General features: G+C 44.0%; 1 protein-coding gene across 13 annotated transcripts in view; it reads right to left on the reverse strand.

Moving 5' to 3' along the window:
* Window positions 1-1721: 1721 nt before the first annotated feature.
* TRERF1 (transcriptional regulating factor 1) overlaps window positions 1722-12473 on the reverse strand; it is a 227228-nt gene continuing 216476 nt past the window's right edge. For 11 of the 13 annotated variants that reach the window (XM_030928515.1, XM_030928509.1, XM_030928513.1 and 8 more), the window contains 3 exons: window positions 9730-9933; window positions 6287-6534; window positions 1722-2277 (listed from right to left, as the gene is read on the reverse strand). In XM_030928515.1, the coding sequence (XP_030784375.1) occupies window positions 1953-2277; window positions 6287-6534; window positions 9730-9933 (777 nt within the window). In that variant the 3' untranslated portion in view covers window positions 1722-1952. The remainder of the gene's footprint in view (window positions 2278-6286; window positions 6535-9729; window positions 9934-12473) is intronic. The other 2 variants (XM_030928520.1, XM_030928521.1) reach the window with 1 other exon arrangement.

Genomic DNA, 12473 nt, shown 5'->3' on the forward strand with positions numbered 1-12473 from the left:
CCCGGGAGAGACGATCAGCCAAGGATATGACAGCTGTAATGGTTCGGCCACAAAGTTGATGCACACTGCCCAGGCAGTTCTTGACTCATGACTGCTTGGATAAAACAAGACAGCATAACCTTTCTGAAATGGCAGCAAAGGAAACTTTTTTTTTTCCCCCTCTAAACAAAAGATGTAGGAAAACGCCAAGACCTCTTCTTTGAAAATAGAATGATGGAAAAGAATTTTAGTTTTTCTTCTGTTCATGACTTTCCTGAAGTTCAGAGACCACTGCCTGTGTGGGGCTGCTGTGGCTCACAGCTGGTTCCCCGCCATGAGTGTGTGCTAAATGCTTTTGCAGAGTCAAAGACGTCAGATCCTACTCTCATGCTTCTGCTGATATTCTCTCTCATGTCAAGCTATGAATGTGTCAGCAAAGTGGCCCAGCGTGATAGGCACATTTATGTGGAGCTGGGAACCAGCATACCTGGGGTGGGTGATGCCTGAAAACACCGGCCCAGGAAATCACGCTGCATTAACTCCAAAAGGGGAGTTGTGTGAAGCAGGATCCTCTCTGTACTGGGGCTGTGTCCCAGCCTGACTTTTGCCCTAACGGTGGGATGGGTCAGTCTGACTCAGTTCAGAAGCCTGGGGCTAAATGGCATTTTTGAAGGATTACAGGTTTATTACCTTCAAGTACAAACAGCAACCCTGCTGACAGGGACAGGAGGAAGCAGAGCAAAGTCATGAAGGTTGGAGAAGTCTAGAAGTACTTTGGTAAGTGACTTGTAATGAATACATTCATTGTGTGAATGCAAACATTATAGCTAAGGTGTATCTGAAGCCATTTTTGTTGGCCTTCAATGCTATTTGTCTTGTATTTGCTATCATATGTGTTAGAAAACTATTTCTTATAGCTAACATCAAGGTAAACTTCAGTCCAGCGGATGTGAATTACAGCAAAATCCCAGTGAATGCGGTTTCACAGTACTTCCAAGTGGCACAAAGTAATTTCAGAACTCCACTCATCATTAACAGTGTTGTAAAAAAGAATAGGCTTTTCTGATTTGTTTTTTGGGCAATAGAACACTTTCTGGTATTCTAGGTACTTCAATATGTGTCCTTCAATCACCCTAAAGTGAAAGCAGTCCTGGCAACTTAATATTTGCCTCCAGATGGGTCTCTAGTCAGTTCATGCTGAAACACAGTTCTGCGACCCACAACTTGGAGCTGACCAGCCCCCAGGGAACACAGGACAGGACGCACCTGCTGTAGAAAACCAGGTCCTCAGTAAACACTGCTGGGAATGAAAGCCTAAAATTATACAGTACTCCATTCCTGCAAACGGCCCAAAGGATGACAGGCAACACAGGGGAAACCTATTTTCACATTTGATCATCTCCTTACGTCGCGTGTGCTGGAGGAGAGCTGTGTAACACCAGGGCTTGCTTTGCCCCTGGAAAGCTGCCCCTAGCATAGTATCTCCAGGCGAAGATGCCATGCTTACTGCAAACTATGGAATGAGGTCAGAACAGAATCAAAGTAACGCTTGATGGGAAAAGTTGGCCCCAAGACCCCAGTACTAAGAGGGTCGCCTGCCTCTCACACACACACACTCACAGCAAGCTTTGGGATAAAAGGCAACCGGGATGGTTGACATCTGAAAGCAATGGAACATGAAGGTCAGCTTCAGTCCCTACCAGGAATGATTTCATGAGAAGGTAGCCCAGATGAAACACCTCTTAAAGATAGTTGTGCCAATTATTTATTCCCCCAACCCCCCACAAAAACAATTTTTTTTTTTTTAAATAAAAGGAAAAGAAATGGGATTTTTTTTTCTAAACCTGAATAAAATGACCACTTTTAAAACAGGTAGTTTAAAAGGGTTACAAAACAAGCAGACAGTCCAGGTTTCCTGATTAATGAAGACGGAGGCCGTGGGTTTTCACTGTCTTTAAGTGACACACAGGGCTTTATAGTTCTGCGTCACCCTGAAGCAAGACTGAATCTTGATCATCCAAGAGAAGATCGGTGTCCACGACTTCAGCCTCTTCCATGACACCTCCCAACTGCTGGACAACGTCGTCGTCGAGGATGTCCACGTCCTTGATGGGTTTTATCAGACTCAGCTGGTCCAGGGGCAGCAGCCCTGGCGCCCCCACGGGCCCCGTAGTCCTCTCGATCGTGGCTGCCATCTCAGCTGCAAAAGCCGCCTTCTGAGCCTTTTGCCTCTGCTGTTCCTCCTGCTGCCTGTGAGTTTTCATGTGCGCATTTCGGCTTTTGATCTTGAAGAAGACTCTAAAAATAAAGAAAGAGAGGTGTGTAGAATTTAGAAGGAGATCTGAGTTCTTGGAAATCCGGGTGTCCTAGGGGGAATAGGGGTGCGTGGTCTGACAGAGTCCCTGGCTGCTCAGCTTCTAGGATCTCCTTCCCCTGTGACCTGTCACCTCTCTTCCTTCCTCTCCAAGCATTACAAGGAAAGGGATGGGGCAGAACACATTGACTGTGCCTCAGGCTTCCTTCCTGTGACAATGGAGGAGGAATTCTCAAAGGCCTCCTGTCCACCTGGAGTCTGGAGCACAGGCCCTTTCTCCGCCTTCAGCCTCCCCCTTCTCCTCATCACTGACCATGCCCTCTCCACTGGAGAATCTTCTAAATCATGCTAACAAGCCCTGATAGTCCCCATCATGAAAAAACCCACCATCTGCCTCTGCCTCTGTCCCTGTTCCTCCACGGTAGAAAGTTGTTTTTTTTTTTTAAATAGACACAGGGTGTCTCTCTGTTGCCCAGGCTGGAGTGCAGTGGTGTGATCACAGCTCACCATAACCATGAACTCCTGGGCTCAAGTGAGGTGGGACTCCAAGGCCCTCACTTCAGCCTCTTGATTAGCTAGGACTACAGGCACACACCACTATGCCTGGTTAATTTTTAAATATTTTGTAGAGACGGAGTCTTGCTATGTTGCCCACACTGGCCTCGAACTCCTGGCCTCAAGTGATCCTCCTACCTTGGCCTCCCAAAGTGTTGTGATTACACATGTGAACCACTGCGCCCAACCCACGGTCAGAATTCTCGAAGGATCTGCCCACATGCACTTGGTGGATCTCTTTTTTCTCTCCTCCTTCCTCTCCAAGTGGACTGTTGTCACTTCCCTGTCAACCCAATTGCTCTTCTTGAGGTCATCGGTAACTCTGTGTGGCCAAATTCAGTGGCCCCTGTCTTTATTGTACTTGACTTCTGAGCTACATCTACTACTCCCTTTCACTTAAGGCCCCTGCTTTGTGGCCAAGATATTACCATAATGGCTACATATCTTACAACACAGAGGACACCCCCTCTTCCCCAAGCAAGGAATTAGCAGACTCGAAATGCCAATAGTGCCGAGGTTGAGAAACCCTGGGATAAAAGGATATATTGCTGGGGTTAATTCTTCAGATGAGAGGTCTGCAAACTATGGTCAGTGGGCCAAATCCTGACGGTTTTTGGGAATCAGTTTTATTGGCACATAGCCATGTCTATGTAATGTTGATGGCCGCTTCTGTGTTGCAGTGGCAAAGCTGAGCAGTTATGATAAAGACAGTAAATGGCCCACAAAGCCTCAAATATTAACTATCTGGACCTTTTTCAGAAGAAGTGTGTCCAGGAGTGAGACTGTTTGTGGAGAGGGGGTGACATAATACTCTTTAGTCACTCCTGAGCTCATGAAGGAAAAAGAAAAATCACAAAACACCTGGTTTCTAAGGCCTGAGTCCAACAGGGCTGATAAATCACAATTCTACCTGGACACACTGAAAATGGTTCAATGTAACAAACATAATTTCAGCAGCTCTAAGAGGTATTTTGTGAACATTTGCCTAATGTTATTCTGAGTTAGGAAAAGTCACATAAACCATTTGTATTTTCCATAAAATCATAACTGGATTTCTGGTGGAAAAAAGTTCCCAAGCAACCTAAGACTCCAAAAAACCATTTAACAGATGCCACTGAGACATGGCCGGGAAACACGAAATACTGACTTTTGTTAGTTAAATCATCCTCTGTCTCCACCTGGTGGAATGTAGAGTTGTAGCCTGTTTGAGCCTAATGAGTGGGAGGTGCTGGCTCCTCTTGGGGAAAACTGGTAAGACCCTGATACCCTGATGCTGCCACTCCAGGACAAATAACTGAGAGATCACTGAGAGTCAGCTGAGGGTGGTTCTATCATTATTTCTATTAAAAAAGCCTTAAGATCAACCCAGGGCCCATTTCTCCCATGATGCACCAGTATGTGGTGGGTGGTGATGTGGAAATGACATCATGGCCAGCTTGGAAGGACAGCAGGGTGTGGAGGAGACCCACACCGAATCCCACCTCTCCCATCCCTGTGCTTCACAGGAGGAAGTGATCTGCTAGTTCCAGTTCACTTTGGTGGGTGCCGCCAAGCTGGGCTTAATCAGAGGCAGCATGGCATAGAGCCAGGAGCACAAGGCCAGGCCAGCCTGCATGATTTAAATCCCTACTAGGCTGCTCGCTGTGAACTGCAACAGGGGCTTCACCTTACTGTGCCTCAGTTTCTGCCTGTAAAAAAAGAAGCTCCTAAAAGTACCCGCCTCACAGGGCTAAAGATTAATCAGTACATGTGCTATGGGTTGAATGTGTCCCCCAAACAGCACACGTTGAAAACTGAATCCCTAATGCAGCTGTGTTGGAAGGTGTGGCCTAATGGGAGGCGTTTCAGTGATGAGGGCCTCACCCTCATGAGTGGATTCATGCCAATTATTATATGGATTATTCCATATATCCAATTATTAGTGGATTCATGCCAATAATTACGGTATGAGGCTGCAAGTTCAACCTTTTGCTCTCTCTCCCCTCTCTTTGCCCTTCCACAATGGGATGACTTAGCAAGAAGGCCCTTGCTGGATGCAGGCCCCTTGACCTTGAACTTCCCAGCCTCCAGCGCAATAAGAAATAAATTTATTTTCTTTATAAATTATCTAGTCAGTGATATTCTGTTGTAGCAACACAAAACAGAGTAAAACATGTAAAAAATCCTTTAAAACAGTGCCAGGCACGTAGTGAGTACCTGATAAACAGCAGTTACTATTAAGTTGCCTGCTCTACTCTATGAGGTCCCACCTGGCCTTGCTTATGTAACTGGGGATGTTTTCCTGGTAGAGTTTCAGAAACCGCCTGGGCAGCATCTCTCCCAGGTAACACTCCTCTTCATGCTTGAGGCATTAGGAATTATGGGAAGAGGAACTCAGCAAGGCTCCTAAAGGATGTAATTCATAATAATGTAGTACCCTTCCAGTCAGGTGGACTTATTGAGAAGTACACTGGAATTCTCTACTGGAGGCTGTGGGAGGGAATCACCCATCTTACAATCAATGGCATTTTCTACCTAAAGCAAAAAACAAAGTAAACCAAAAGGACAGAGCAGTGGTCAGGAGCCCAGGTCTGCATTCGGACAAAACTGGGTTCAAATCTCAGTTCTGCTCTTTACTGGCAGTGTGACTTAGGGCAAGTCATTTTACTTAATTTTTAAACTCTTATTTGTAAAACAAGTATAAAAAAACAGTATCTGTATCACATGGAGTTTCTATGTGAGGATTAAATGAGCTCATACACATAAAGCATGTACCAAAGTAAGTGCTTAGTAAATGTTAGCTATTATAATTACTATCTCAGGTTACTTTTCTTCAGTTGTTGTTGTTTTTTTAAATTATACCTAAAAGGGGAGGATAACAAATAGGTTGTATTTCATGTATCAACTCTGATTAATTGGTTGTGCAGCTTGAACCATGACAATGAAAAGTATTTGAGGCTTTGTCTTAAAAGTGATTGCAAAGAGTGTGGTGATTGATTAGTGATGTCTGCCCTAGGCACAGAAGTAAGCGAAGGTGGTAGGAATACCCTGTATGAGCCATCTGTGTTATAGAGAGTTCCTGATTAGGTGATCTAGAGCCATTCTCAAATCATTCAGTGGGGATGCAAACAGAGTAATGCTAGTGAACATAGATTGGGTGTGAAGGGAAGGAGTGGGAACCAGAGTCCCACCTGCCATTCCTGGGAAAGAGGGAAGTTTTGTAACTTAGAGGTTCACTCTCTGAAGATATCCATCCTTATAAGGCTCTAAGATAACAGAATGGCCATATTCTGAGTCTGCCACAAGGCCTACATACCCATCCCAAAGATGGTATGAAGAAGAATTTTGAGGTCTAAGTTCTTTTTTCTGATTGAAGAAACCTCAGGCCATCCTGGCCCAGTCCCCATACAGCGACTATCCTCATGAATTCAGATCCAGTCCCTGGTCCCCTGCACCTACTTGCCACACTCCTTGCAGGGGAAGATGGTGGTGGGGTCTGTCTCGCCGCTGGTGGTGCTGTGAGAGGGTGAGCTCTTCACCGAACAGTACCCACTCTGGGTGCCACCAGGCTTCTGCTTCCCAGAGGGGACAGCACCTCGGGCCTTGGTCACCTGGTTGGTGCCCCCGTGGATGCGGGCATGGCCATTCAGTGCCTGTCGAGAGCTGAACACCTGGGGAAGAAAGGGAGTGACATGACATCTACAGTCCTGAAAAGGAAATTAGGGTTATTAGTTACTCAGTGGTAAACATGGAATACTTGAAACTGTCAAATGACAGGGCACAAAGGTTTTATATAAGCAAACTTTGGGCATATGCTACAAAAGGTAAAGATCAAATACCACAACCACAAATGCTGTGCCAATCAAAACCTCATCACTGCTACAATCAGAAGAGAAGAAGTGATGTGGCACGGGATAAAGAACAAAGCTACTGTCTAGAAGTCAAGACGTCAGAGATTTGAACCCAGCTCTACTGTAACTAAAGCTTCTGGGCCATTTCCCTTCTGTATACTTTATTTTTTTCCATCTGAAAAATGACGGGGCTGGACCAGTTTTCAAACTTTTTTAAAGCCAGTAACTACCTTCTTCTCTCCCTCCCATTTTTCTTCCTTCCTTCCTCTTTCCTTCCCTCCTTCTTTTTTAAGAAATCAGGTCTTACTCAAAAAACTCAGGCTCAAGTTAAAAGCAGAGGTGCTCTGGCTAGAATGGAGACTGCGCCCCAGAATTGGGCCTGTTTGCTCAGCTCTATCTACCCCCAGGAAGCCCTAGTACCCTAAGGAACCCAGTTTGAAAGACAATGATTAGGTTTTCTGACATATTCTATGTTATATATAATCAGTAGCCCATTGTTGAATCAATGTTTAAGACCCCCAAATTTTAAAACAGAAAGATAAAAAGAGGCAGGATCTGGGCAGAATTTTAAAATCCTGCCATAAAGCTGGGTTTCTTAACATCAGCACTATTATCATTTTGGGTTGGATAATTATTTGGTTTGATGGGTAGGGGGCTCTGTTGTACAGGATGTTTAGCAACATCTTTGGTCAGACACTGCTTGCCAAATGTTCTTGGGGAATAAATCATGCCCAGTTCAGAATCACTGCTATAATGGGATGTAAACCCATATCCCTGAATCCCAAGAGTCCTGGCTCTCAGCCTGTTAAACTCATCAGCTAAGGGGAGTACCTACTGGGCTGTCTAGCTGTAGTAGTTGCTGTGTTAAGTTTATGAGCTCTCTGTTTTGTTTGCTTGCTTTTTTGTTTTTGCTTTCAGATGGAGTCTCACTCTGTCTCCAGGCTGGAGTGCAGTGTCATGATCTCAGTTCACCACAACCTACGCCTCCTGGGTTCAAGCGATTCTCCTGCCTCAGCCTCCCGAGTAGTTGGGACTATAGATGCGCGCCACCACGCCCAGCTAATTTTTGTATTTTTAGTAGAGACGGGGTTTCACCATGTTTGCCAGGATGGTCTTGATCTCTTGACCTTGTGATCTGCCCACCTTGGCCTCCCAAAGTGCTAGGATTACAGGCGTGAGCCACCACGCAAGCTCTGTTAATTTTCTTACATAGGAAAAAAAGTATTGCTGACTTAGCAACCAAAGTCTCCATCATTAGGCAAAGAATAAAACAGAACCAGCATGCTTTTTCCACTGTGATTTTTAAAAGTCATTAAAAAATATCTTCTTTTTTTACATAAAGAAAAATTAGAACAGAAAAATATCTACCTTGCTGAGCATTTGATTGGAAAAAGTAAAAGATAACTTCCCATTTGGTACACACTTACTGTACATAGAGCTATGATTTGAGGAGGCATCTAATTTCTGAACAAATTCACCAAGAAATACCATCACTTAAAGTCATTATTGTAATCATGCTGCACTGAACACTCTATACAAAATGGCCAGGTCATTAAACATCAAAGATGGAGAACAAGTCAGCAATCTCTTCTGTTCTCTGCAAAGTGAATGTGAAATGTATATATCTTTGTTTTTTTAAAAAAAAATTTTCATTTTTTCTTAAATGCAAATCAAATGAATTTCTGCTTTAGGATCTAAATATCTTAAAGACTGTTGCTTTCTCCATCTAAGTGACAGGCTTAATTCAGTACACTCTGGAGAACAGCACTGTCCTATATCATGTACGAGCAAAGAAAAGCACATTGACTTGAGGAAAATGGGCTTCCTGTGGAAGGAGCAACATTATTTTGAGGGGTAATCCCTCTAGAACTTGCCTATACAGGTGTGCCTGGCCTTAAGAAATCTGATTTGGAAAAAGCTCACCAATTCAGACTGGTGGGGGACCAGTGGGAGATTGAGAAATAACCTTTAAAAATATCCTTCCCAGCACTTTGGGAGGCCGAGACGGGCGGATCACGAGGTCAGGAGATCAAGACCATCCTGGCTAACACGGTGAAACCCCGTCTCTACTAAAAATACAAAAAACTAGCCGGGCGACCTGGCGGGCGCCTGTAGTCCCAGCTACTCGGGAGGCTAAGGCAGGAGAATGGCGTGAACCCGGGAGGCGGAGCTTGCAGTGAGCTGAGATCCGGCCACTGCACTCCAGCCTGGGCGACAGAGCGAGACTCCGTCTCAAAAAAAAAAAAAAAAAAAAAAAAAAAAAAAAAAAAAAAAATATATCCTTTAAAAGACACATGGAGCCTTAGACAAGGCCAGCACAGATACCATAAGGTCTTTCTTTAGTGCTAAGAATGACCAAATGGTGAACTTGTTTTATTTTAGCTAAATTATGCTTCCAATATTCTTGAAAAGTACTGGCCTCAGTACTTAACACACACTCCCTTTCAGCCTGTTTTTATGATTAATTTACTTTTAATAAATCCTTTTTTCTCCACTACAGAGTACAAACATAAACTTTAGTTAAATCTTTATAACAATATTCTCAATTTTAAATTAGTGACATTTCAATTAGGAACACTTCATGAAATGTGAAATGCAAAACCTTCTAATAGGTAAAAATTGCAGGAGGTGGGTCAAGTAATTATGTCATAAAAGGATGATCTTTGTCAGCAGGCTCTCCTAGTACATTTAAATGCATGTTGACAGGGCACAAGCTTGTGTGACACACAGCCCAGGGGAGCGCAGAGGCTCCAGGAAATGTGGAATTATGTTCTGGAGGCCAACACTCGTTGCAGAGCTTGGAATCACACACTTCTGGGCACGGGGGCCTTCTCTGTGTTCTCCAACACGCAGCATTGTGCTTGACACAGAACACACACTCTATAATACCTGTTGGCCAAATGAAGAAGAAAACAATGGCAACATGGAACACCCTCTGCCAAACTGTGATTGTTGGAAGAGCACTCTCGAAAATACATCATTTCTTAAAGCCAGGCACAGCTATATGGCCCTTGCTCGTCCCAGATCCCCAGATGACACAGACATACTTACAGCCCCACAGTTGGGCATTTCACAGATGAAGGAGCCTGAGGGCTGGCCCAGGGCTTGCAGGGGCGGCCCCTCCGTGGGAGCCAGGACGGGGACGGGTGGCGGCTCCGGGGACTTCGGCACCTCACTCTCTTCTTCTTTTGTGGATTTCCTATCTTCTTCCGGGTCCTCCTCCTCCTCCTCTAACTCTTCTTCTTCTTCACTTGTCTAGTGTTAAGGTAATAAAAGCAAGAGGGAAAATCCCCAAATGGCATTCTTAGTGATGAACAGAACACACAGATGAACAGAAGAGAGAGGGGCTGGATGCTGGCACTGTGTTCCTTTCTTTCTGCATAAGGAATGGCGGACAGAGCCTGCTAGGCGTGATCCCAGAAAGGTTGGTCTCAGGATGCTTAGGACTTTGAGGTCAAGGAAGTAAGTCCCCTGCCCCATTTTGGGACCCTCATCACTTATACAAAGATACGGTGAGGCAGAAAGGAGCAGTTTCTACATGCAAGGATTCCCCGCCTTGCTCAAGACCATTAGATCTTAAAATGACTAAAACTCAGGCTGCACCCTGCCTGTGAGTAGCTCTGCCTCCTCACAGCGGTGAAGAGGGTTTTCCAGCAATACACCACCATGGAATCCCCCTTGGAGAGAGACTAAAGAAGGACCTGTGCTGATGTGTTTTAGAGGCTTTATAACAACACTATGCAAGACGCTGGATTTGACCTGTGGCGGGCAGAAAGCACGTGACAGAAGGGGCGCTCCACTCTGGTCTTGTCAGAAAATAGAATGAAAGGAGAGAATATGGAAGGGGAAATTCCCTTTTATTTATCATGTGCTTTTCCTTTTGTCTCTGACCATGGGCTTAGAAAAAGCAGTGTATTCAATGTTTCTATTTATTCATTTTCCCCTGCTAGAGGCATTTAATGAAAAAGAACAAGAAAAACATTTCCTATGAATAATGATCTCCTCTGCTTCTATGGCCCCTCTCCCCACTTCAGAACAGCAGCCATGGGGAGAATTAAGCAGAAGGTCCCTGCTCTCCTCAAGGTTAACAGAATAGTAAGTTACTGGAATAGCTTGGAGTGGGTGGCCTGGGTGTGCTGGGATGGAAGGGCGGGGATCCAGGAGGCTCTCATTCTCCCCTTGCTTAACTATATTCTGCTCTTTCCATCCTTCCCAGGGTAGGGGTGAGGGTTGCTGGCTCCTGCAGGCCCCGAAAGGGCTGAGGACCAATCAGCCTCATTTCAGCTTTCATTTTACAGTTTACAAAGTGCTTTCACATTTACCATGCCACCGAATAGGCTGCAAACAGTCCTCTCATTTTATAAACGAGGAAGGAAAAGGCATGTTCAGCTGCCCCTGACCTGGCAAGTCATTTGTCTCTGCCAGGCTCTCTGCATAACTCATCACTTAATGCACGTGGACTCCAGTCTACTCTACCCCGACAGTGACGGAACTCTGGGGAGTCTATGATAGCAAGCCCAGAAGCAAGACTTTCCAAGAAAGATACAGATTTCTGAAAGTGATGATACCCTAGGACCCAGAAAACACAAGCTTCCTCTCTGCAGTTTAGATTTGGGGTGTGTGTGTGAGAGAGAGAGAGAGAGAGAGACAATGCCAGTATGTGCGTGGCATTTAGTAGCCCCTCACTGTTTCAGTATTGTCCTTATTTAATATCACATACATGTATACTTGAGATGCAGTATGAACAGGGTGTATTTAAGAAATGGCTCCAGTTTCCATTGGTAAACAGGATTAATTAGTAATGATCACATTTGTTAGAAGACCTCAGTGAATACTGATGTAGGCCTAGTACATTTGACAAAGTGGTTTATGATCTAAGCAGCCAGCCTCTTACTAGTATAGAACATACAGGTTGATTTCACTTAGGTGGTCTTATTCCTGTAGGACTCCACCATCTTTCTGTCCCAAAGAGTTTCAGGCAAAACCTTGTTATGTCAAACTGGGACTTTGTGGTCTCAAACATTAAGTAGCCCATGGTCTACAGTTTGACATTTAAAAATAATTACACACAACAAATGACAATGCCGTTTGTTTCATAGTATTTGTATTTGTTATAATGACAATTTTCTCACAATGCCATTGTTTGGCTTAAACATTCTTAGAAGAAATGTTCCATATAGCCACAACATTATAAATTACACTGTACCATGATTATGTATGTCTCTGGAATTTAGATAGGTTTTATTTCAACGGGCAATCTATAAATCACAAAATGATTTATCATCAAGCCATATGGCTCACCAAAGTGACTAAGAGATACAAAGATACAAGAACAAAAATCTTAACATGTAGAACTTTGTATCAACAAGTTGGTCATTTTATGATATATTGTGAAACAAAACATTTAGTATATTCCAAAATTAGAAGGCGGGCAAATATGGGGGTGGGGAGGAGGCTATACATTTAACATGGTGCTCAGAACCTCGAGTGTCCACAATAAGAGTTTCTTGAGCAGGATGATATTTTTATTTCTCAGGCATGCAAATGGAATTCATATTATGAGAAACTGGTAAGTCAGAATACAAATGCTCGACAACCCAAATCTGCTCAAAGACACCAATTTGTGTGTAACAGTTGCTAATAATAATGACGATGACAATATTGAATGCCTGCTGAGAATCATGCATTTCACACACACAAACATACACCCACCCACACACACACACAATTTCTAGTTCTCATAACACTGTAAAATTTTTTCATTTTTAAACAAATGAGGAAATTGACCCAAGAAA

The sequence above is a fragment of the Rhinopithecus roxellana genome, chromosome 4 (assembly GCF_007565055.1).
Source record: "Rhinopithecus roxellana isolate Shanxi Qingling chromosome 4, ASM756505v1, whole genome shotgun sequence".
Taxonomy (NCBI): domain Eukaryota; kingdom Metazoa; phylum Chordata; class Mammalia; order Primates; family Cercopithecidae; genus Rhinopithecus; species Rhinopithecus roxellana.